The sequence below is a fragment of the Callionymus lyra genome, chromosome 12, assembly GCF_982586985.1.
Source record: "Callionymus lyra chromosome 12, fCalLyr1.hap1.1, whole genome shotgun sequence".
In the NCBI taxonomy this organism is placed as follows: Eukaryota; Metazoa; Chordata; class Actinopteri; order Syngnathiformes; family Callionymidae; genus Callionymus; species Callionymus lyra.
In genome coordinates, this window is record NC_141829.1 from 13,192,780 (window position 1) to 13,218,211 (window position 25,432).

Below are 25,432 nucleotides of genomic sequence, written 5' to 3' on the forward strand. Positions count from 1 at the left end.
CAATTCAACATAGTCAGTTTGTTTTATTTCTTAACCATCTTAAGATAAAAAATAATAATTAAAAAAAAAGAAGCAGTTTGGGCTTGTTTTTTTTTTATTTAGCCACAAGATGGCAATATCATTTCCTTTAACCAATCTACTTTTGTGATGAATAAGAATAATTTTACTTTTTTTTTAAAAGCCAGACAAATTTTTGGATTAATACAACTTAAAAATAAAAACACAAAATAATATACTTTTATGCCTTATCATTATCAACACATGACATAAACTATTATTTTATTCATCCCACCATGGGAGAAAAATTAAATGAATAAACGATATTTTCTCAGGCAACACCGATCCAAAAAACCCACATCTCCAGGATCCGAGCCCAGTGCACATGCTGGTACCGGTGGTTCCGTTCGAGCTGGGGCAGCATCTCTGCGGCTGAATCCCCCCCCCCCCCGGTTTCCTGCTCTCTGATTGGCCCGGCGCGGGTCACGTGGCGAGCGAGCCTGTCAGTCTGCTGCACCATTGTTCCCAGAGCTGCCGGGAGGAGAGTGTGTGTGAGAGAAAACACACTCCTGCTCACTGACAATTGTGTGTCGGCAAGAAGTCACACGTTCAAATCCGTGACCATGAGCTCACAATAAAAAAGCAAGAGGGGTTTGGAAGAATAGATGGAGTCTGGATGCTACAATAAATGGTAAGTGAGGCTGAGTTATCATGTGAATTATTCAATGGGAATATGACGTTGTTGCTTCAAATACTTCTTTTTTTTATGACTATAGTTTTGAGAAAGCGTTTGTCAGTCGTGCTTTTGCATGCTCTACATATTACTCTCTCATTATACATATCATACAATGTTATGTCACTAACTATTTCATGATTTATTTTGAAAATACATGACAATAAGCATGTGCTGCTGCTGATAAATAGTTGCACCTATGAGTCTGGTTTCCTCCAGCATGAGGAAGCAGAGTCTGTACCTCTAGATTCCCTCGGGACCACCACCACCACCACCCCCATCACCACCACCACCAGAGCACCTTTTTTTTTTTTACCCCCCCCTCTCTCTCAGTCACAGAAATAATGCTTCACACAGAGATGTAGATAAACCTGAGTCTGTGCCATGAGTGCAGCATCCTCGCTGACCCCGCAGCTGCAGAGGAACCCCTTTATTATGCACACAAATAATTGCAGATATTTTTTGTTTTTTTCTTCTGCAGGATGAAGGCTGGCAGCTGCGACGAGATTTATAGTTTGTGAAAGGTAAGAGTCTGTTTTTCAAGGATTGTTTTTAATTGGGGATTAATTGCTGTTACAAAGAATATCTTCTGATAACATCAATGAAAAATATTGTCTCTTCACCGACAGCTGCTCCGAATCTCATCGGATATGAAACGATGAAAGACGGAATATTAGTTTTTTGTGCTCCTGACAAAACCTGTTTTCTTTTTTTTTTTAAATCGATGGAGCTCTGATTCATCTTTAACTGCTCGTCATTTTGATGATGAGTCACAGTCTCATGCCGGCGTGGCCTCCAGCTTAAAGATTAAATTGTCATTTATGTATTTCTGGGGCACATTTGCCAATAATAATAATAATAATATTAATAATAATACATTTTATTTAGAGGCAGCTTTCTTGGCGTTCGACGATGCCGTTCGTTCAATCGAAAAAAGGATTAGTCATTTTCGCAGATTTGAGTCTGAATGCAAATAAATATTTCCAGCTTCTCCAGAAAAGATGAGTTCTTGAATTAATAATATAAAATTGTACGACGACACGAAGCTCCACGGATTTTTTAAACTTGGACTTTGTATTTTTGCGCAAACGTTTTCTCCCAGTGACAAATGTTATAGTGAAGATGGTTGATCGGCTAAAGTCTAACTACTACAGATCCGCGAGTAGTACTATTACAAAAGCCTGTAGAAACTTGCTCTTGCTTCAATAATATTTATTTAAATAAATATACTTATATATTATTAATCCTTAACTTATGACTCATTGATTAACACTAAGGCTGCACGATATTGGAAATATTGGCGATATTCGTGTCGTTTCTTGCGATATCGATATTAATGCGATATGTTTTTCTTTTACCTAAAAATGTGGCCGTGTGCACGTGCAGCCGTGAGTACTGTAGTAGAGGTTCGGGGGTTTAGATAATGAAAACGATAAGGCATTACCCTTTCGTTTATTTCCGCGCTTTGGTGCCGACATGATCTGAAAAAATATTACTTATAGAGCTCAGTTTAGCGGGACTTGCATCGGTTTCCCGCGACACTGAGCGACATCAGAGAGGAGCCGTCGGCGCTTCGCGATATCACCAAATCAATAATGAATCCACCTCCTTGTACACGGACACATTACAATTTATAAATGACTTTATGCTAACAACTTAGCTCAATTGCATACGGCGAAGAATTGGTTGGAAGTTCCGCGATCTTATAAATACTTTGTAAACAACTGAGACGAGATGAAAATAACGTACAATATGTTGCTTTAACAAATGAGGTTAAATGTGCAAGAAGCGTCGCTATAGCAACCGAGCCTAGCAACATGCGACGCACAGCTCACAGACAGACTGAGACGTAAACAACAATGAGACATAGAAGTACAAATTGACAACTTTAAAGAACGTGACACTATTTACACTAAAAACTAATTAATGACTGACTTATTAACTTATCAATACATTAAACACAAATTGCTTTCCTACAATAGACAGCTATCTGTTTAACTTGTTGTTTTATTAACGAATGTATTTCTTAACGGTTGTGTTTGCTGATTCATTATAGCTGTTTATTTTAATTAATTAAATGTAATTAATTAATTTAAAAGATAATATAATATAATAATCTAGATAAACTCTTGTTCTTTTCTTATGTTCTGGGATCTAATGTTGTGCTTTATTAGATGATATTATTTTTAATTAGTTTTCATGTTTAGCTTGTTCTTGATTGTTTTGTTTTTTTAATGATTTAAGACCCTTTTGCTGTGTTAAACTGGCCACTTGTGAGAGCCGGAATAAAAAAACTTGTTTGTTGTTTTTCGAGAGCTTATTTGTGCGAGATATAAATCCTCGCAAAACGCTGCGACACAAGCTCGTCTTTTCGATATCAGAGGCAAACAAGATCCTTTTTACCATTTTCTCTTCATATATTAGCCATATTTTTCTTCGCTTGTTCGTTTGTCCCTTAGTTTGCATTGTAGCCATTAACCTATATTTGAGTGCGGTTTTTTTTTGGTTGGTAAAAGTCATCTGAACAAACCGGTTCCATTCTCGTTGACTGTGGCCCTCGTCGTCTATTTCATTAAACCTCCTCCTCCATGTGTTCAATGGAGCGTGCGACCACGCGTGCACAATCACTGTGTGTGAATGAGATCTAAAAGGTGAGGGGGTTTAAATGGGGGGGTTGCATTTAGGAATCAGAGTCCCCACCACTAGTGACAGCATTTTTTTCTCCCTCGGTCCATCTGTTTCCATCAGCTCCGAGTCCTCAGAGGAGCTGAATTCAATCGTGCATGTGGCTGGAGGGGGGTGGGTGGCGAGGGGGGGGGGATATACAAAAAAAACACATTAAGTCCATGTATTTACTCACCAAGAGCAGCATCATTAAGAAGTCGAGCCGTGCTGCTATTACATACCGTGGCACAGATGGACCAACTAGACGACGGCGTTCATTAATTAAAGATTCACAGCTTTAAAAAAAAAAAGAAGGTGTCGTGGCTTCTTTACGTGTACGTCTGTGCCGCTGAAGTTTAACGTCCTATTTCTGACTCTCGTCTTCTGGTCACGGCGCCAGCTCCAGGATCACGGCTCATTAACGCAGCAGGTTGAGGGAGGACGACGGGACTCGGAGGGTTTTGGCCATGATTCGGTTTTTTTAAAATAGTCAATTTGATAGACACAGATCTAGTCCACTTCCCTTCTTGGAAATAGTCCACCGGGGTCTTTTCCCCGTCTGTTCATCTCCACACATCATTTCTTACCAGTAGAAATCCTTCCCTAAATATTCTCCATCCCTCGAATACTTCTACGAGTACCACACTACTAGTACTGGTCTGCTCTTAGACACATTCTCCACAATATTCTTTATTGCAAGTGCATTCTCTCCTTCTATTGCTTCTGTCAATCATTTTACTTCTCTCTCCTCTTTCCTAATACAAATGTTGCTCAAAAATACTACTGTTCTGCTAGTAGTATTTCTATTTGTATCCCTACATTTTACAATAAGATTATTGCTACAATTACTTTGTCTACTAATGGTATCACTAGGGGTGAGTATTACCAAAAACTTTATGATGCGATACAATTAAAAACACTTTGTTCCCGATATGTTAGTATTACAATATAACAATACTTTGATATTTAATAATATGTCCTATACAGATAAGGTAAAAGGTAAGGTAAAACTTTATTGATTAGTATCACAATATAACAATACTGTGATATATAATAATGTATTCTACACAGATCGTAACACTATATAACAATACTATGATATACTGCTATATTCTTCACTGGTGATATCACGATATATCACGATACAACAATACTGTTTGTATTGCTATATTCTACACAGACAGTACCATAATATAACAATACTTTAGTATATAATAATATATTCTACATAGATAGTATCACAATATAACAATACAATGATTTATAACAATATATTCTACATAGATAGTATCACAATATAACAATACTATGATATATAATCATATATTCTACACAGATAGTATTACAATAAAAGAATACTGTGATATATAATAATATATTCTACACAGATAGTTTTACAATATAAGAATACTGTGTCATATAATAATATATTCTACACATTTAGTATCACTATACAACAATACTGTGATATATTTCTAAATTCTACACAGATAGTAACATGATATATTGCTTTATTGTACACAGTATTTTGGGTTTTCCTTCTTTTTGCTTAGAGCTTGCTAATATCTAGCTAAATACATTGCCACTTATACATCACGGTTGGTAATACTATTACTACTACCTTTAATAATCATCAGCATGTGTTATTACTATAATACTACACGTCTATTATTACTTATTCTACTGGGTCATTCAATGACACTAGTGCTAATTCCACTTTGTATTTACAACATGTAAATTATATCCAGGATATTAAAAAGAAAATCTCATTTGGTTCCACAGATATGACCTAAAAATGAATCTAACTATTTTCCCATCACAGGTGTAAATCCAAATATTAATACTCATTATATATACATGTGTCATTTAAATGTATCTTAACCACGTCAATTCAATACATTTGAGTAAAAGAATGCATATATATGTTTTTTACTTTTAGTATCTATACCAGTATTTAAATATTTAATTTTTTAATGTGTTTGTGTTGTAGTCGAGTGAATCTAGACACATGTGTGTATCTGTGAAAGGGATGTGATGTAAGCTCATCACAAATGTTTTTTTTTTAAATAACAGCACAGCTCTGTTTCTCAGCAGGGTCAGAGCTTTTTATTCAGGAGCTTTTGATGTGACTTTTTTTTTGTGTCTCGGCTCCTTCCAGACCGAGCTCTCGGTTCAGCAGCGCTCTCTGGAGATGTTGCCATGACACCTATTACAGATCTTTTGTCTGCCCCTGGTTAATTAAAGTTGAGCGACGAACAATGAGAGGTGCAGGAATATGCCCCACAGATTTCCCTCGGCCAGATATTGAATATTAATAAATGCAATTCTCAGTGTATTTTTTTTTGTCGATTCCTTTTGTTCTTTATTGATACTTTGTTTGTGTTGAAATAGCGTGAAAACGGCAGATTCAAAAGGATTGTCAATTTGCTTGAGGACTGTAGACATTAAAATTCATATTCTTTTCGATTTCTCAAAGATTTCTCTGCCTACAGGAGAATTTTGTTTCTTATACATATGCGGTTTTATGAACAAACAACTGTTTTGCTGTAAAAGTGATTCACCGTTTCACACCCTATCGGCAAATTTGACATCCCAGCCCAAATCTGCCAAAATTCTTCATTACACCTGCAACTCTCCTGTCAAATTGTTTATATATAAAGCCTACTGCTACAACTGCTGCTAATTAAGGTAAATATCATTGGAAATATACCTAACTACTGCTGCTAATAAAGATAAATATTGCAGCCCATAAAGCTTAATACTGTTGCTAATAAAACTATATATTGCTGCCCATAAAACTAAATACTGTTGGCAATAAAGCTAAATATTGCTGCCCATAAAGCTGAATACTACTGCTAATAAAGCTATATATTGCTGCTAATAAAGCTAAATATTGCTGCTAATAAAGCTAAATACTGCTGCTGATAAAGCTAAATACTACTGCTAATAATGCTAAATACTTCTGCTAATAATGCTTAATACTTCTGCTAATAAAGCTGAATATTGCTGCTAATGAAGCTTATCTGCGATGCTAACAAAGCTAAATACTGCTGCTAATGAATCTTAATACTGTTGCTAATGAAACTTAATACTGCTGCTAATTAAACTTAATACTACTGCTAATAAAGCTAAATATCGCTGCTAATAAAGCTAACTATTGATGCTAATGAAGCTAAATACTGCAGCTAATAAAGTTAAATACTTCTGATAATAAAGCTAAATATTACTGTTAATAAAGCTAATTATTGCTGCTAATTAAGCTAAATATTGATGCTAATGAAGCTAAATACTGCGGCTAATAAAGCTAAATATAACTGTTAATAAAGCTTATTTTTGATGCTAATGAAGCTAAATACTGCTGCTAATAAAGCTAAATGCTTCTGCTAATAAAGCTAAATATTAATGCTAATAAAGCGAAATATTACTGCTAATGAAGCTAAATATCGCTGCTAATAAAGATAAATATTGATGCTAATGAAGCTCAATACTGCTGATAATAAAGCTAAATATTACTGCTAATAAAGCTAAATATCCCTGCTAATGAAGCTAAATACTGCTGCTAATAAAGCTAAATACTGCTGCTAATAAAGCTAAATACTTCTGCTAATGAAGCTTATTTGCGATGCTCACAAAGATAAACACTGCTGCTAATAATACTTAATACTGCTGCTAATGAAACTTAATACTGCTTCTAATGAAACTTAATACTGCTGCTAATGAAGCTAAATACTACTGCTAATAAAGCTAAATATTTCTGCTAATGAAGCTAAATATTGCTGCTAATAAAGCTAATCTGCGATGCTCACATAGCTGAATACTGCTGCTAATGAAACTTAATACTGCTGCTAATGAAACTAAATACTACTGCTACTAAATCTAAATAGCACTGCTAAGAAAGCTATAGTATATAGTAGTGTTAATTAAGCTTTATACTACTGCTTATAAAGCTAAATACTACTGATAATAAAGATCACTACTACTGCATGAATATCTCCTACTGTTTATACTTTATTCAACAACTTCTGTTATTTCATTAACTATCTATCTTTACCTTTGAACCACAGACTTGTTTATTGCCAGCATTACATTCGTGGACCGACTCTCAAGCAGTGAACACAAATCATATAGTGAGAGTTTGTGTTTGATTGATTTCTCCATTCACATCTTATTATTACTCCAAAAGAAAATACAATATTTCTGCCAAACAGTACACATTTCAGAATTCAGACCGGAATAATCTATAGAACAGAAATTGTATTAATTGAATTTACTTTCTGAGGCACCACTGCCCTAAACGACATCCCAGAATTTTATATCATGGGCCACAAGTTTACGGGTCGGCTGCAACAATTGTCTCAGCATTCAAACGATCCGCAGCTGCATGTTTTGCATCTCGACTAAAAGAATCAAGCGGGGAAGTGGATGCTATATATAAAAGTCTTGTCTGCGCAGTCTGAACCTCGCAGCCTGAGCCCCACATGAAAGCAGCCCCGTCTCTGGGAAAAGACTCGGCAGCTCTGCCAACAAACCAGCTTTGGAACCAACTCCGAGGTGGGAAAATACAGTCGTGAATTAAAAAAATAAAAAAAGAGTTATGAATTATTTAGGGAGGGATTGTGATTGACAGGTGGGGGGTGGGGGGGGCGTCACCTGCAGACAGTGTGGGTTCAACAAATCAAAGAATCATGAATGTAACAAGAATTTTTTAACGGCGGCGTCAAACGGATAAATATAACTCGTGAAGGTGCATTGAGCGACACGTCGGTCCATTCATTCCCACTGAAAAAAAGTCATCTGGACTAAAATATGTTGCCATGGTCACCGAGGTGTTCGGCATCTTTCTATGTAAATCCGCTGAGGTTTGAGTGAACCGTCGACGGCCGCACTTAAAAGAAAGTAATTCACAATTTTCACAGGGCGGTTGTTTAGCTGTGATTGCATGCGAGTCTCTGATGGCATTACATATCTATTTATTGTGAATAACAAACCTGTAAGAAGCCATTCAGCACAAGTCTCATAAAGCACTGCAACGGTCGAAGCTCTAGAAAAAAAGCCAGCCTGCAAAGTGAAATTTAAAGATGGTGTGTGAGATAAGATAAGAGAAAGATTATGAATTAGCTCGGTAAATAATTTAAAAAAAACCCCAAAATTATAGGTTTGTTTAGACCGCGACTCAGAATTATAAAAAAAATGGTTGAAACCCTGAAAAAACAATGTATGAGACATGAAGAAACAAACAGGGACATGATAGTTTGTCGCTTTTTTGGTATTTAAGTAAGTAAGTTTGTAAGTAAAGGTTATTTCTAGAGCGCCTTTCTAGACCAGTGTCACAAAGAGCTTTAACAATCAAAAACAATACAAAGTTAGAGTCCCAGAAAATCAGGGAAAAGCCTGCAAAAATAACAATTTCTTAATAAAAGGAAGAACCATAATTTTAAAATTGATCCTGAAAGAAACTGGCAGCCAGTGTAGAGTTTTAAGGATTGGAGAAATGTGAGTTCTTCTACTAGAGCAGGTCATGATTCTCGCTGCATAGTTTTGTAAAGTTGTTTGTAATTATAATAAATAATAATAATAATAATAATAATAATAATAATAATAATAATCTCTATTTATATAGCGCCTTTCTAGACCAAGTAATTAAATTAATAATCATAATACATTTTTATTTTAATTGATTTCAAGTGAATATATGGTAAAAACAAGATATATCACAATAAGAATTAAAAACTTGATATTGATTAAAACAATAAAACATCTCAATAAAACATTAAAAAGAGTAGATTTAAAGGGTAGAACTAAAAGCTTTACTGAATAATAATGTCCCTAGTTCCTTTGACTTGACTTTACTTTCACTCAAGTCGTCAGTCTGGATCTTTGGAATTAGGAATCGTTTAATTATCGACGGTTAAATTCAAGTTCGAGGAGCTCAGACATCTGTTAGGGACGTGGAGTTGAGCAGTCGATCCGTCAGTGATCGGGCTCTCGTTTAGAGGTTACGCAACATTAACAGAAGCAATTAACACCCGCGCCACAGAGGAAAAGGTCACGGACACAGTGGAAATAATTCAAATTCATGGTTATATCTGACTTTTAGTTTCAACTCATTTAAGATTAAAATGTCCACATATTATTGCGCGTGAGAAATATATAGATAGACAGATATATCTTTTTTTTATGATACTGGATCGATAATCAACACTATCTATTCATTTATTTCTAGGCTTTCAAATCATATTTTATTTTCATCATAGTTTTGTTATGGTTTTTTACTTTGCATTTCTTCTTTTTTGTGTTGCAATCAAACTTTCCAGATGGCAGCAGTTAAATAAAAAATGAAATCCCGCCAGATCTCGATGACTGAGGACGAGAGGATACAGTCGACTCCAGCAGCTTTTAAAAGCTGATGTTTGGACATATTTTGGTTTCAAAACGAATGAAAGCAGTTACGACTTCGTCAAGAGTCATGTGTAAATTCTGCAACACCAGAGTCGAGTACTCGGACAATACTACGTATATATCCTTGTTACTACAGTATCACTACATATTGTATCGTTGACTTTGTGTCGTGATATATACCGTACAAGATTCTTACACTATATATTAGGGGTGTTTATTATATTATATATAACGATATTTAAAGATCTTCTCAGGAGCAGTTTGACCATCAGAGAGATGTCGACATGTAATGAGCATCAGTGAGAGTGAGATCGAGATCGAGTTCCGTTCGCCTCATGTTTAATAAGAAGTTGTTCTTCCTCTCCATTGTTGTGCGAGAAGGAAGAACAGCTCAATGATTCCCAGCACTGTAGAGCTGCAGGAGGCAGCGGCGCCTCCGTGTGCTGAGTGCTGAGCAGTGGCCTCACCCCCCCAACACACACACACACACACACACTCTCTCCTCTACCACCCCCCCCACAATCTCCCTGTTTTCATGTGTGTGTGCAGCAGATCTGTCTGCAGCCTCGGGCGAGTGCGAGTTAACAAATGTACAGAGCGAGCCGGAGAGACTCATTTACATAGACGTCAGTACATTTTCATAAGTGGACTCTTTTGTCTGTAAAATTGCAATTATAAATCCTTATAACCACGTCCATGTTTTTTGTATTTGAAAAAAAGATAAAGATATATTCTTACATGTCAGAGAAATGTATCATTAATAAGCCCATATAAGTCCAGAACTGGACCCAGATTTTTTTTTTTTTCTAGAAACAAAGGCCTCGCTCTACTGCCCCCTACAGCTCCTCCCATGAACACAACACCAATATGCATCTACACAATTACACTTGCACATACAGTATATCTGCGATTCTTTAAACTTCTTTTCATCTTTTCATGTTTATTTAGGGTTCAATTTCATATGAATGTGGACAGTATCGGCACTGCATAAATTGTAAAATTTAAAAATATTTAAAAAACGTTCTTAAAAATATATGATTAACATTGTTTGGTCTCCGTTTCAAGTGCAATTAAGGAAAAGAATAGCATTTAATGATCAATGCTATTGTTGGAAAATAATTAAAATCCAATATAAATCTCATATTGTCCTTCACAGTAAAACTTTAATATTTAATCGGACATTTTAAGCTAATAAAAAGTAGGGCTGTGAGAAAATATTGATACATTTAAATATGGTAATTATTATTTAACAACTGTAACTGTTGACCTACAAATCATATTTTAATTCAATCATAGTTTTTAAAGGTTTATATTTAATTCAAGTGTGTGTATAATACAATAATGTTAAATTTAGATTACGATTAAAACGAAAATATTGACAGCGTTTGTTAGTATTTTGTGTTTCAATTGAATTTAGGGCAGCAGTCATTACGCAAATAAACAGTTGAATCCTGCGAGATCCTGGCGATGACTGAGGACTAGAGGATACAGTCAAACTATGTTTGGACATATTTTGGTTTAAAAATATTTTTATTTTCAACAATTCACACACAACTATTGTAATATTATTTTAAACAATGTAATATGTCATTATTATAAAAAACTAAAATGTGTCATTTTTATAATGTACATTTAAAGAACACAATGATGTGTTTAGTGTACAATTGAGACTTTGAGTGACACGTTCATACATGATTTCCTTCTCTTAGTGTGTGTCGACCACAAACTCAGCTGAGATGCTCAGGATAAATGCTTTGAAACATCAATTCATTTTTTTCTTGATAACATTGCATCCCATAAATACCCCCCCCTCCCCGGACCCCCACAAACACAATCATCTGCTGCCATTCCATGTATAATTTATCCTTCCGTCTCCACCTCTGTACAAACACTCCTCTGAGGCCGGGATCCTCCTCTGACATCATCTGTTGCTCTATAATCATCCAGGCCAACCCCCCCCTCGCACCCCCTCACACCCCCGAGGAGTCCAGCTGAGACCCACCTCTCGCTTCTACACGTCTCTTTATCGGCTTCCTCTCGCTCCGCTTTCGAGGTGGTGATGGATGAGTCTTCTACCTTCGGTCCTGTTCCTTCATTGAAACAAGACACGTCGATAAAAAGAAGAAAAAAAAAGGTCTGGTTCGGGGCTGTCAGGATGTGGAAACGCCGGCTGAGTGACGGTCCTGCAATATGGACGAGCGCTTGATCCTGAACATGAACTAATAATAACTATAATCACAGATACATGCACTTCCTTCATCCGACGTGGACCTTTTTTAAAAAGTGGAACTTGAATCACTCGACCATCACTGTGCTGATGGCTACGATTGAAAAAAAAGGTCTTGATTTGGAAAATAAAGTCCCACGATATAATGTGTTTTAAAGTGGACACATTCAGGAACTTTTGATAAGTTTGGATGATTAAGGAATAAAGATCATCGCATATAGCATCACGTGAACAAGTTGGATTAAATAGTTAAGATAGAAGAGATAAAATTGACCTAAATTCACTTCAAAATCACAGAAAAATCCTTAAAATTTAAACAACAAAATCTAAATTTAGAAAAACTGCTGAAAAAAACTCCACAGTCTGGGGCCCCTGACCTCTATTGGCCCCCCAGGCCGGTTGAGTTTGAGACCCCTGGCTAAGATGGAGAGGATGCATAATCACCTTGTTTAATTTTTAAGAATATATTTAAGATTGTTGTTTTATTAAGACAGACCTGTGCAGCAGGACAAAGGTACCTTACTTGGCCTTTGACTTTTTGGAAGTGTCCCTATTGAATTCGAAAAAAAAAAACATTATACTGATCATGAGAACATGCTCCTGAAAATGTAAACGTTATTTTGTACTTTCAAAAATATACATTAATTATTAATCCAATAAATAGCTTTCAACTTTTTCATCCTTCCTTATTTTTCAATTTCCATTTTCTGTCATCATATTAAACTGTTCAAATAAATACTTTTACCTTAACCAAATTTTTAAGACGCTACTTTTGAATTCAATTCTGAAAACACTCAATAGTTTTGGTTTCCTACGCTGCGACAGGAGTTCAAGTTATTTGCATTTGACCCCGATATGAGAATCTTAAGAGAGTGACCTTGAATCTTTCTTCTTTTAACGGCTTGATTTATTCTGCTGATGCAAGAGAACCTGCTGCATGTCAACACATGTAGGTCACTGCGATGGTGTAACAAATGTCTCCTCAGCGTTTGTAGTAGAAGATCCTGGATCTGTGCTGCTGCTGGTTTGATCAAGATTTATTCTGGAGAACAAAGTTGATTCTTACAACATGGGTTACGTTGTTTTCATGCATTAAATACATATTTATCTTTTTTGAACTTATATAGAATGAGCAAAGTAATAAAACAAACAAAGACAGACATGAGCAGAAAAGCTGAAACGAAAGAAAGTAACAAAAACTGACTTGAAAAATGTATTTAAACATGTATTATAACATGTTTTATAACATGTTCTATAATGTTCAGAACGTGTATTAAAAAAACAACATGTATTATAACATTTACTATTAGTGTTCAGAACGTGTATTATAACATGTATTATTACATGTATTATAAATTGTACTATTAGTGTTCAGAGCATGTATTATTACATGTACTATTACATATACTATTAGTGTTCAGAGCATGTATTATAACATGTATTATTACATGTACTATTGCTGTTCAAAGCATGTATAATAACATTTATTATTACATGTACTATTGGTGTTCAGGGCATGTATTATAACATGTACTATTACATATACTATTAGTGTTCAGAGCATGTATTATAACATGTATTATTACATGTACTATTGCTGTTCAAAGCATGTATTATAACATGTATTATTACATATATTATTACATGTACTATTACTGTTCAGAGCATGTATTATAACATGTATTATTACATGTACTATTAGTGTTCAGAGCATGTATTACAACATGTATTATTACATATATTATTACATGTACTATTACTGTTCAGAGCATGTATTATAACATGTATTATTACATATATTATTACATGTACTATTACTGTTCAGAGCATGTATTATAACATGTATTATTACATGTACTATTAGTGTTCAGAGCATGTATTACAACATGTATTATTACATATATTATTACATGTACTATTACTGTTCAGAGCATGTATTATAACATGTATTATTACATGTACTATTAGTGTTCAGAGCATGTATTACAACATGTATTATTACATATATTATTACATGTACTATTACTGTTCAGAGCATGTATTATAACATGTATTATTACATTTACTATTAGTGTTCAGAGCATGTATTACAACATGTATTATTACATGTATTAGTACATGTGCTATTACTGTTCAGAGCATGTATTATAACTAGTAGTATAACATGTATTATTACATGTACTATTCGTTTTCAGAGCATGTATTATAACATGTATTATTACATGTACTATTAGTGTTCAGAGCATGTATTTAAAAAAATCCATATATTATTAAAACAAACTATAAAAATACAAAATAATTGAATGGCCTTAGAAAACGTGCATGTATTTCAACATTGTTTAAAAGATTTAAAAGATTAAAAGAAAAAATACATCTTATGGAAAGATCAATAAAAGGAAAACACAAACGACTAAACATCACAATTGAGAATTGAAAGTGAAAATCACCATCGATTACACGGATAATAAACAATGTCTAATAATATATTTGAAACCCCATCGTTCTCTCTCCACCTGCATCTGTGTGAAGTTCCTCCTTAATCCCTCTCATGCCACCCCTTCTTTATCTCTGATCTCCCCAAACCTCTGCATCGCTCCCTCCTCCTTTCCTCCCCTCCTCCCTTCCTCCCTTCCTCCCTTCCTCCCTTCCTCCCGTCCTCCCTTCCTCCCTTCCTCCCTTCCTCCCCCTCTTCCTGCTGGTGTTGGTAAAAATATCTGCAGACAGCAGGAGGAGAGAGACACGCCTGACTCTCTCTCTCTCTCTCTCTCTCTCTCTCTCTCTCTCTCTCTCTCTCTCTCTCTCTCTCCCTCTCTCGCTCTCTCTCTCTATCTTCTCTTGTGAACTCTCCTTCGACTCCAGTCTCTCTTTCAAGCTAATGAGTCTTTGTGCAAAGAACACAATAAACACAAAAGAAACATATGGAAGTAAATCAGTGTCAGAATATTCACTTTTTAATTATTTTTTTTTAAATTTAATTAAACACGTCACATGTTGGTTGAAAAAATGTTTGTTTTTTTAAATTATTGAATAGAAAATGTGAATATTTTTCAAAATGAATGGGACTTTTTTTTTTACAGTTTGATAATTTAATTCCAATCATTCAAAAACAAATGTTATAATTAAAATATATATTTATTTGTAGCCATTTAAGTTGAATATTAGAATTGATCGTCACGTGATCGTCTGCGTGTCGCATGATTGGCTGAAAGTTTCGATCGAGTAGCTTGGCGCTCTATTGGTAATGTCTGGTGATGCTATTATACCTTTAAAAGACAACAAATTGACTTTAAAAGACAACAAATTGGATTAAATATTGCATATAGAAAGTTTATTTTTAAAGTATTGGGATAAGAATACTTATATACTTAAAATTTACTCATTTAGAAAACATCCCCATTTTCTTTAAATTAAATTGTTCAATAAAAACAAATCTAAACTTTAAATATACAAATAATTAAATTAAATATTAAATATAATTTTTTTAAATCAACCTTTTAGAATTAAGTTTTCGAGTTTAATTATTTTAAAATAACTATTCTTAATTTATGTTTTCAGAATCAAAATATCTAACTCTATGTGTAAAAAAATATATATTAATAAATAATAATAATAAAGATACAAACAAAATATAAATAAACAAATATATGTATAAAATTGATTTTGAAAATATTAATATTAATCATTTAAAAAATATATATATTTGACAATAACAATATGTTAAATTGTAGAAAATGAATGTTATTGAATTCAATTAATATCATTATTTAATTAAATGCCTAAAAAACCCAACATCATTTCAATAAAAAAAAAATTAAAAAATCAAAATTTGACGTTTGAAATGTTAAAATCCACCCACTTAATATTTTAATATATTCTGTCACTGATAAACTTCATAGAGTGTCAATCAATCTGCTTCTGTTGTTAATCCTCATTCATACCATCGGAGCTTGTTTTGTTTTGCCCTCGCTCTCCTCACTGTCAGACAGAGACTCTGGATGTGAGGCCACATATGATGGATCGCCATGGAAACCACTTTCCTTACGAGAGCACCGTCAGCCAAAACACACAAATAGCTTTTGCAACAATCGGGGACTAATAAGGAGCCTCGCTATGAAAATGGACTGAAATGATGCTTCGGACGAACACGAGTGTGTGTGTCGACGTGTGTGTGTGTGTGTGTGTGTGTGTGTCTCTGATGTGAAATTAAACGCTTCGCTGAGCAGCAGTTACTGGAGTTGAGTTTGAGCGACACTGAGACATGTTGTTACACTTGTGTGTTGATGTGTGTCCGGTGATGACTATTGTCAACGTCTCAAACTGAGTGTGTAGCTTATCGTTCATGACGTTTTATTGGCTCCTAAATATCTCAAAATGACTAAGTCAAATGAGTCAAAAACGGTTAATTCAAGTGTTTTCATTAAATATTGCATTTTATTGCATTACTTGTCTTTTTATTGTTAAAATAAAGCAGTTGATACTATACTAATGTTCATTCTGAATTAAAAATGAAAAATCTATTTTGGTATAAAAATAAACTTTTTTATTGTCATGTTTTATTATATATATAATAACTTTTTTTCTTTAGTGACTTTTGACCGTTTTTAATGTGTTTTTCTATTTCTTTTTTTTCTTTTTTACTATTTATCATGATTTTTCATTAATTTATTGGTTTTCTATTCGTGATCCTATTCTGATTTGGTCAGATAATATTTTTGGTAAATTCTTTTTTATTATTTTCAGAATTGTTTTCAAAAATGTTTATAAAATGTAACCTTAATACATCTAATATAATTGTGTTTGTATTACTTTTTAATAATAACAAAAACAACATTTATATGTATGATTACTTTAAACATTTTGTGATATTTTTATCTTTAAAATCAAAAATTAACAGTAGTATTGTTGAGTACTTGACTCTGGTGTTGCAGAATTTACAGACCACATGACTCTTGACGAAGTCGTAACTGCTTTCATTTGTTTTGAAACCAAAATATGTCCAAACATCAGCTTTAAGTCGACTGTATCCTCTCGTCCTCAGTCATCACCGGGATCACGCGGGATCCTATTGTTCGTGTAGCTCCGGAGGACGTAATAACTGAGGCCATCTAGTGGTCGGAAATCTAAATGCACAAAAAATAGCAAATGCAGAGAATATTTGTATATAAATTGTACATTTTTTTTTTTCTTTTTTTTCATCGAATTGTTGTATTGCACAGAAAAATAAATACAATAGAAATAAAATATGATTTTATATTAAAAAAAATGTGGATACATCGCTGTAGCTTTGAGGGTTTTTCTCTTTACAACCCCAATTATAAATTGTATATAATTCTATTTTTAATGGGGTTTTTTCGTCCCTGATAATCTACTTTTACTGACCGAAAAAACTATTTTTTATTGTATTGTCCTTTTATGTGGTTTTTACTTTATGACGAGAACTCAAACATAACCTAAATATTCCAGTCTAGAAGTTATTAAAGCAGTTTCTCTCTGTAATGATCATCCATCTCCATCTTTCATGCCAAGGTGATCAATCGTCTTGGGAACGCTCTGGGGGGTTGGTGTGGGGGGGCCGAGCCAAGGCCCCCCTTAAAAAAAAAGCACTAAATAATGTGTGGCCCCGGCGTCTCCGTTCCAGGTGCAGATGAGGCCGGCCATGAGTGGAATACTGAAGAGGAAATTCGAGGAGGTGGAAGCCTCCTCCTCCCCGTGCTCCTCCTTGAGGGAGTCTGACGACGACGTCTCCTGCAGCGAGAGCGGCGACAGCAGCGACAGCGTCAACCCCTCGGCCTCGAGCCCTTTCACCCGTGAGTGCCTCCTTCTGAGAGGGTCTTTTTACCACAACAAAGAGTGATGTCACAGCACAGTCCTGGGGAAATCCAAAGACTAGAGATCTTTAAAATGTGTGATGGATATTGACGTGTGTTGCTGTACTGACAACCACATATATATATATATATATATATATATATATATATATATATATATAGATCAACGTGAGAACTATTTTACCCATTATTTAGCCTTGTGTTGTCTCTGGGTCAATGTGACCCGGAGGCCCCGAAAACAAATGTGATTGTGTTCACCTTGACTCAGAGATTACAAATTACATATTCAATGACATATTACTAGTTAATCATTAATTCAATATTTATTAATCTACAACTTTATTTTCAGTAACACCTTCAATGCCTTTCCTGTTTTTTCTTGGAATTCTTGTCATATTATACTTTTTATTTTAAGATTATTTTATGAATAATTTCCAAATTCAGGCATGAATTCATGCAAATATAATTATTAGATGGATAGATAGATAGATGGATAGATGGATGGATGGTTGGATGGTTGGATGGATGGATGGATGGATGGATGGATGGATGGATGGATGGATGGATGGATGGATGGATGGATGGACGAATAGTTTGATAGATGATGGATGATGGATGGATGGATGGATGGATGGATGGATGGATGGATGGATGGATGGATGGATGGATGGATGGATGGATGGATGGATGGATGGATGGATGGATGGATGGATGGACGAATAGTTTGATAGATGATGGATGGATCCTTTTAACAGACAAATTAAATTTAACAGGTATTTGAGACGTATTGCAAAACTTTATTTTAAAAAACTAAATGTTTTCCTGACATTAAAATGTCCTACATTTGATATAATAAATGAAAAGTTAGTTACTTATTGGATATTTACACAATTTCCATTCTTATTTTAAAGATGTACAAAAATATTAGTTAAGTTTCAACTCAGAATGAATGCAGCTGGAGCTGTTAGCCACAAGCTTAGCTAAGAACGATAGCATGTTGTTTTAAAAGCAATAACTTTACATTCAGGTTGATATAAAAACATATTAACTAAAACAGGGTTTTCATTTTAATTTAGCAGATTTAGTATGATTTTTAATTGGGATTTTTTAAACTTCCTGGTGTCGTATAATACTTTCTAATAATGAAACAAATTGTAGCTTTTACAAAAAAACAAAAACTTACCTACTCTTGCGTATTCATTCTTTTTCATGCAATTAGGCAACTATCAAGATAATATCTAAATATAAATATAGTCTGTATATATACAATGTAATCCTGTAACAAATAGACATTTAAAACACATGAGAGACATAATACATATTTCATATTAAAGAGGTAGCTGCAGCTAGCACTGTTAGCTACTCGCTAAGCTAGCTAACATGGATATTCAATTTGAAAATTTCCTCTACTTTACATTCAGTAGATTTAAAAAAAAGTATTTACTAAATCCCAGACCATACCTCACAATCAAAAAAGGTATTTAAAATCAAATTGTGATTAAACTTTCCTAGTAACCTTGAAAAGTGTCATTTATTTAGCCAGAACTTGCTGGTAATGGTTTAACAGTAGTTTACTATCAAAGGCATCATTATACACCCTTTTTTGTTGCTGGAACATTTATAATAGTGTAGGTTAATATGTACAAATACATTAAAATATGCATTTTTTCACTCAAACACTTCATTGAACAGTTTTGATCACGGTGTACACATTGAAAACCAAACATGTGTCACTCACAGCGTCAGGTTTCATCCTCAGACAAAGACAGACGGCGACATAAGTAGGTGTCGCGTCGCTGTCGGCTCGACCCTGGTGTCAGCTGCAGCTGCTGGAGGCTAACGGCTACTAGCATCGCGACGAGGCGCTACTTGTCACGCCGACGCTCAGCTGTGGCTGACGTTTGTCGGGTTTTTGGCACAAGTCTCTGAGAGATGTGCTTTAAATACTCTTGAGTTCAGTCCAGTTCAGATGAATCGTCATTAATTGTGAATAAATAAGCAATAATTATTCGGTATATTGCAGCTACCATTGTTAGCCCCTAGCTAAGCTAACAGGGGTTTGTTTGAAGTTAGCCTTTGTATTAGCCAGAACGTACAGTATAAAATTACTTCAATTACAAAAACATGTCAAGAGTCAAAAATCTCATGTATTTAGAATAGTCTTTAGGTTAGGTAGAACTTTATTGATTTATTGAAATTGTTTTTTTTTCCAATTAGCCACAGCAAATACAGCAATTTTTCATAGAAAATAATCAAAATAAAATAATTTCTTTTATTATGTGCGATTCTACTCTTTTTTATTTATCTTCCCCGATAGCTGAGCGTCAGTAAAAATTATAAAAATATATTGATTTAAAAAAAGAAAACAATAATGCAGATTTGTTTCTTAATTATTCAATCAAAGAAGTAGCTTCAATAAAAATAAAAATATTTTAATAAAGAAAAGGGTTTAAAAAGTGAGTTACAACTCAAAGAAAAACAAAAATCTCTTTATTATTATTTTTATTATTATTTATATAAAGTCTTTATTATTTAACTCCCAAAAAGTAGCTACAAGCATTGAAAAATATATATTGATTTTCATTAGAGTAAAAAAGTTTTTTTTTGTATAAAAAAGGAAAAACGTTTTAAATTATTTTATAAGTGAAAAAAGTCTTGTGATGTTTTTTTTAATTGAAGTAAAACAAATTTTTGAAAATCTTTTTTTTAATTGAAGTGAAAAAAGTAGTTGTTTGTGAAAACAGTTTTAAATCTGCTAAAGCTGCTTTTTTAAAGTTGGTGTCAGACAGTCGAGTCAAGTACTCGGACAATACTACGAATAGAATAGAATAGAATAGAAAAACTTTATTCATCCCCAGAGGGGAAACACACTTTCACAACAGCGCAGTTGAAAAAAATAAAGTGCAAGGAAAAAAAGAAATAATAAAAGAGATAATACAAAATAAAACAATCGTAAGAATATACAAATTATTTACAAAATTAGAAATTTGACACTATTAACAAAATAAAATAGAATAAAAATAAAATAAAATAGAAATAAAAAACGGAAAAAAATAAAATAAAAAGCACACGAGAAGAAAAACACACTACGGATTAGCATCAGGATATTTAAAGTAGAGAGTTAAATATCCTGACACCAGTTGGGATGAAGGACCTACAGAATACATTCTTGTTCCCACATCATCTCAATATATATCGTATTATTAACAGAGTTGTTGACGTCGTGTCTGTGCAGCGAACTCCATCCTGAAGCGGGAGAAGCGTCTTCGCACCAGGAGGGTTCGCTTCGAGAACGTCACCGTCTACTACTTCGGGCGACGCCAGGGCTTCACCAGCGTTCCCAGTCAGGGCGGAAGCTCGCTGGGGATGTCCAGCAGGCACAGCTGGGTCCGGCAGTACTCGCTGGGGGAGTTCGCCTCGGAGCAGGAGAGGATCCACCGGGACATGCTGAGGGATCACCTGAAGGAGGAGAAGCTCAACTCCATCAAGCTCAAGGTAACGTCCTAAAGGTGGAGAAGGGTCGTGGGTTCAACGCCTCCACTTCCTGCAGCTGACCAAGAACGGGACGGTGGAGTCGGAGGAGGCCAACGTGTTGACGGCCGAGGACATCTCCGACGACGACATCGACCTGGACAACACGGAGGTGGACGAGTACTTCTTCCTGCAGCCGCTCACCACCAAGAAGCGCCGGGCGCTGCTTCGCACGTCGGGCGTGAAGAAGATCGACGTGGAGGAGAAGCACGAGCTGAGGGCCATCAGGATGTCCAGGGAGGACTGCGGCTGCGACTGCAGGGTCTTCTGTGACCCCGAGACCTGCGCCTGCAGCAACGCCGGGATCAAGTGTCAGGCGAGTCTTAAACCTTCTTATAGTATCAAAGAAACGTCAATGATTTATCGTATTTAAACCTTCTTTTTTTAAATGATCCAGATCAAGAACGTTCAACAAGTTTACTAAGGACTAGGAAAACATTTTTACAAATATTTTTCCCCCCCCGTAACCACAAGAGTTGCTCTCCATTAGAGATTAAATACTTAAAAAATATATATATATATTTGAATATAGTTTCGTTTTTTAATCAAATCAAAAAAGTTACTTAAATAAAAAATAAAAAAATTTAATAAAGAAGTGCTTAAAAAGATATTTAACACTCAAAGATTGTGAACTTTTTATTTATATTATTTAATTAAACTTTTTTCTTTGATTAAAGTAATCTTTTTTTGTGTTTGTGTTATATTGACATTCATTCACTCATGGGGTTCATGGCCGTCTTAAATATTTAATCCCCAAAAAGTAGCTTCAATCATCGAAAAATATGTTTTTTTAGTTAAAAAGGGATTGAAGTTTTATTTTTGGTATAAAATAATATAAACGTTTTGAATTTGTTTTATTGTCTATTTAAGTGATAAAAGTCTTGTGGTGTTTTTTTAATGAGGTGAAACAATTTTTTGAAAATATATATTTTTTTGTGAAAGTGAAAAAAGTTTTGCAGATTTTTTTGTTTCTTGATTAAAATGAAAAATAATTTGAATTCGTTTTTTGCTATTGAGAAAAAATGTGTTTTTCAATAAATTGACAAAAAAAATGGGAAATGTTTACTAATGAAGTGAAAAAAAGTATAAATTTCTTTTTTTTAAATTAAGTAAAAAAAAGGTTTCAAAATTGAGTGAAAATAAAATTCATAACTTTTTTTTTTAATATTTAAATGAAACAGGTTTTGAATTCGTTCAATGTCTTATTAAGTAAAAAAAAAAAAGGATTGAGGTGTTTTTCTGGGTTTTTTAATGAGGTGAAAAAAGGTTTGAAAATTGTTCTGTTTTTTCTATTTGGGTGAAAAAAATGATGTTTTGAAGTTTTCTCCCATTTTGTGAATTTTTTCGCTTTTTTTTTGGAGTGAAATTAGTTAAACAATAAAAAGGTATTTTAAGCGAAAAAGGTTTAAGTTCTTTTTTTTGTTTGTTATTGAAGTGAAAAAAACGTTAAATTCGTTTTTTCTATTCAATAACTTTGAGACAATTGACTTCTTTCCGCCTTAATTTCTCCAATCTTGACCCAAAACCACCGAGAAAAGCGTCCGGACTAAAGGTTCTGTTCCTGCAGGTGGACCGCATGTCGTTCCCGTGCGGCTGCTCCAAAGAAGGCTGCAGCAACTCCACCGGACGCGTGGAGTTCAACCCCATCCGTGTTCGGACGCACTTCCTTCACACCATCATGAAGCTGGAGCTGGAGAAGAGTCGCGAGCAGCAGCAGCAGCAGCAGGCGTCGCCCGCCAACGGTTACCACGGCGACGACATGGCCCCGCCTCAGCACCAGTTGGACTTCTCCTTGTCGGAGGGGATCCCGCAGTCGGCCGGCGTTCACCTCCAGGTGGAGGAGGAGCCTCCCAACGAGGAGGAGGAGGAGGAGGAGGAAGAGGAGGAGGAGGAGGAAGAGGAGGACGACGACAGCAGCATCTTCAGCGGGATCTCAGACTCCAGCACTCAGAGTCTGTCCAACAGCGACCTGGACGACGAGGAGAAGTCGGGGAGCCTGGACCACGACGACCTCCCGCCCGTGTGTCACACCGAGGTGGTCCCGCTGTCGGCCGTGCTGTGCTACGACGACGGGTCGCGCGACGCCCACATGAACGCCTACGACGCCTCGCCCTCGGCCGAGTACTACGAGCTGGGCACCGTCGCGCAGACTCACCCGGAACCCTTCGCGGAACCCTTCCCGGACCAGGTGGCGCAGGAACCCTTTAGCTCGGAGTCGTACTCGGACTACAACCAGAACCTGGAGCAGTACAGCCAACACTTCCATCTCAACAACGGGGCGTCGTCGTTGGGCGACTTCTCGCCCGAGAAGAAGCTGCTCGGCGCCGGCGCCTTCGCCGAGAACCAGAACCAGTTTCAGAACTACATCAACAACAATAGCTCCTTCGGCGGGTCGTGTCTAGAACCGGCGCCGCCGGAGTCCGGCATCGGCGGACGCTCCGAGTTGACCCATCTAGCCGCCGGAACCAAGAACCTCCCGTTACCCGCCATTTAACTTGAACTTTTCGGAAGTAGATCAGTGACGTCGGAATAATCCACGATTGAATTTAACATCTCGAATGATTAGTTATTGATTTAAATACTTTGTTTATTGAAAGGTTACAACAAAAATTATTGAATAATTAAATACAAGTTTAATTTCATTATTTTCAACATAAACTACATTTTTGTTACACACAGAGTTTAAGATTCAAATTCCACGTAATTCAAAAATATTTCATACATTTTTAGATTGAATTAAAAAAGGTAGGAACGCAAATAAAATGTTTTTTAATTAATGTAAAATAGAATAATAAACTCAGTTTCTTCAGTATTGAAAAAAGTTTGGGCATTAAACTTTGTTTTTTTGTTTTAAACATAGTTATTTTATAGTTTATAGTTCAATAAAGTGTATTTAAAATGTTTTTTTATTTACAATTAAAATGCAGATATTCACTGCGTTTGTTTATTTTTGTGTTGCAATTAAACTCCTGGCCGCTAGATGGCAGCAGTCATTACTGAGGACAAGAGGATACAGTCAGCTTAAACTGCAAATTAAAGATCATTCATTTTTGAACATGTTCAATTTTTTATTTTTTTTATTATATAAGAAAATACTTTTCAATAAACAAATTATTAAATTTTACTATTCAATAAATTTCTTTCCGAAATTCAATATTATTTTATTTTGTAGCCTTTAAAATTCAATATGAAAATGTGGAAATAATAGTAGAAAGAAACAAAACTGTTTAACCTTTCAATATACAGATTATTGAACTAAATTATTCAAAATAATTAATGAAATGCTTGAAAACAATTACATTTCACTTTTTTTTTTAAATGTTCAACATTTCAAATTTTACTTCAATGGTTCAAAACTCTGATGTCACTGATGTACTTTCATAGAACTGTGGAATTGTACACGTTCATGTCCTTTGCTCATCGCCTGAACCTGAAATTGATGACTCATGGTTCTTCCCGACGAGTCATCGGAACCATCGACCGTCTCAGCCTGAAATCTGTACATTCAGAGAAAGTTCTAGTTTTCAGCAAATATTGTTGTAGATGGAACTTTTTTTTTTTTAAATGTCCGATGTTTGTGTCAAACGTGCAACAAAAAAGGTAACACTTTAAAACGGAGGCTTGTCTGAGACACAAGTTTATTTCGAAAAATTGTGATTTATTTTACAAGGCAGGGGACACCCTGGAAAGGTGGCTATTCCATCAGAGAGCCAATGAATACATTTAATGCAGTTCAAACCAGAGCGATGTTGATTGAGACCTTGAAAGAAATATAACACTCTTTTACGCTAGGTAGCATCACTGTGCTAATGGCTACATTTGACAGATTTTTACCAGTTTTGCATCATTTAACATTTCAAATGTTAAAACTTTTTTGAATTTTTGAAAGGTATCTCTTTTTCATCAAGCATACATTATTCAATCATTTCTATGTTGAAATGTTGATTATTTTTTTTATTTGAAATTAAATTAAACAATTTCTATATTGAAATGTTAATTATTTATTTATTTAATAATTCAATTAAATAATTCCTATATTGAAATGTTATTTAT

At 34.8% G+C, this 25,432-nt stretch overlaps 1 protein-coding gene across 1 annotated transcript; it reads left to right on the forward strand.

The window, feature by feature from the left end:
- The first annotated feature begins 561 nt into the window (after positions 1 to 561).
- csrnp3 (cysteine-serine-rich nuclear protein 3) lies at positions 562 to 25,224 on the forward strand. The gene is made up of 6 exons (XM_087803696.1): positions 562 to 688; positions 1,212 to 1,254; positions 17,659 to 17,827; positions 21,084 to 21,343; positions 21,399 to 21,695; positions 22,947 to 25,224. The coding sequence occupies exons 3-6, from the start codon at positions 17,665 to 17,667 to the stop codon at positions 23,871 to 23,873; spliced, it is 1,647 nt and encodes a 548-aa protein (XP_087659822.1). The 5' UTR covers positions 562 to 688; positions 1,212 to 1,254; positions 17,659 to 17,664; the 3' UTR covers positions 23,874 to 25,224.
- The last annotated feature ends 208 nt before the right edge of the window (positions 25,225 to 25,432 follow it).

Excerpts from the sequence above, each read along its gene's own strand:
- csrnp3 (XM_087803696.1), top strand. The coding sequence starts at position 17,665 with ATGAGGCCGGCCATGAGTGGAATACTGAAGAGGAAATTCGAGGAGGTG. Across the intron at positions 17,828-21,083 it reads GGCCTCGAGCCCTTTCACCC|CGAACTCCATCCTGAAGCGG; the intron begins GTGAGTGCCTCC and ends GTGTCTGTGCAG. Across the intron at positions 21,344-21,398 it reads TCAACTCCATCAAGCTCAAG|CTGACCAAGAACGGGACGGT; the intron begins GTAACGTCCTAA and ends CACTTCCTGCAG.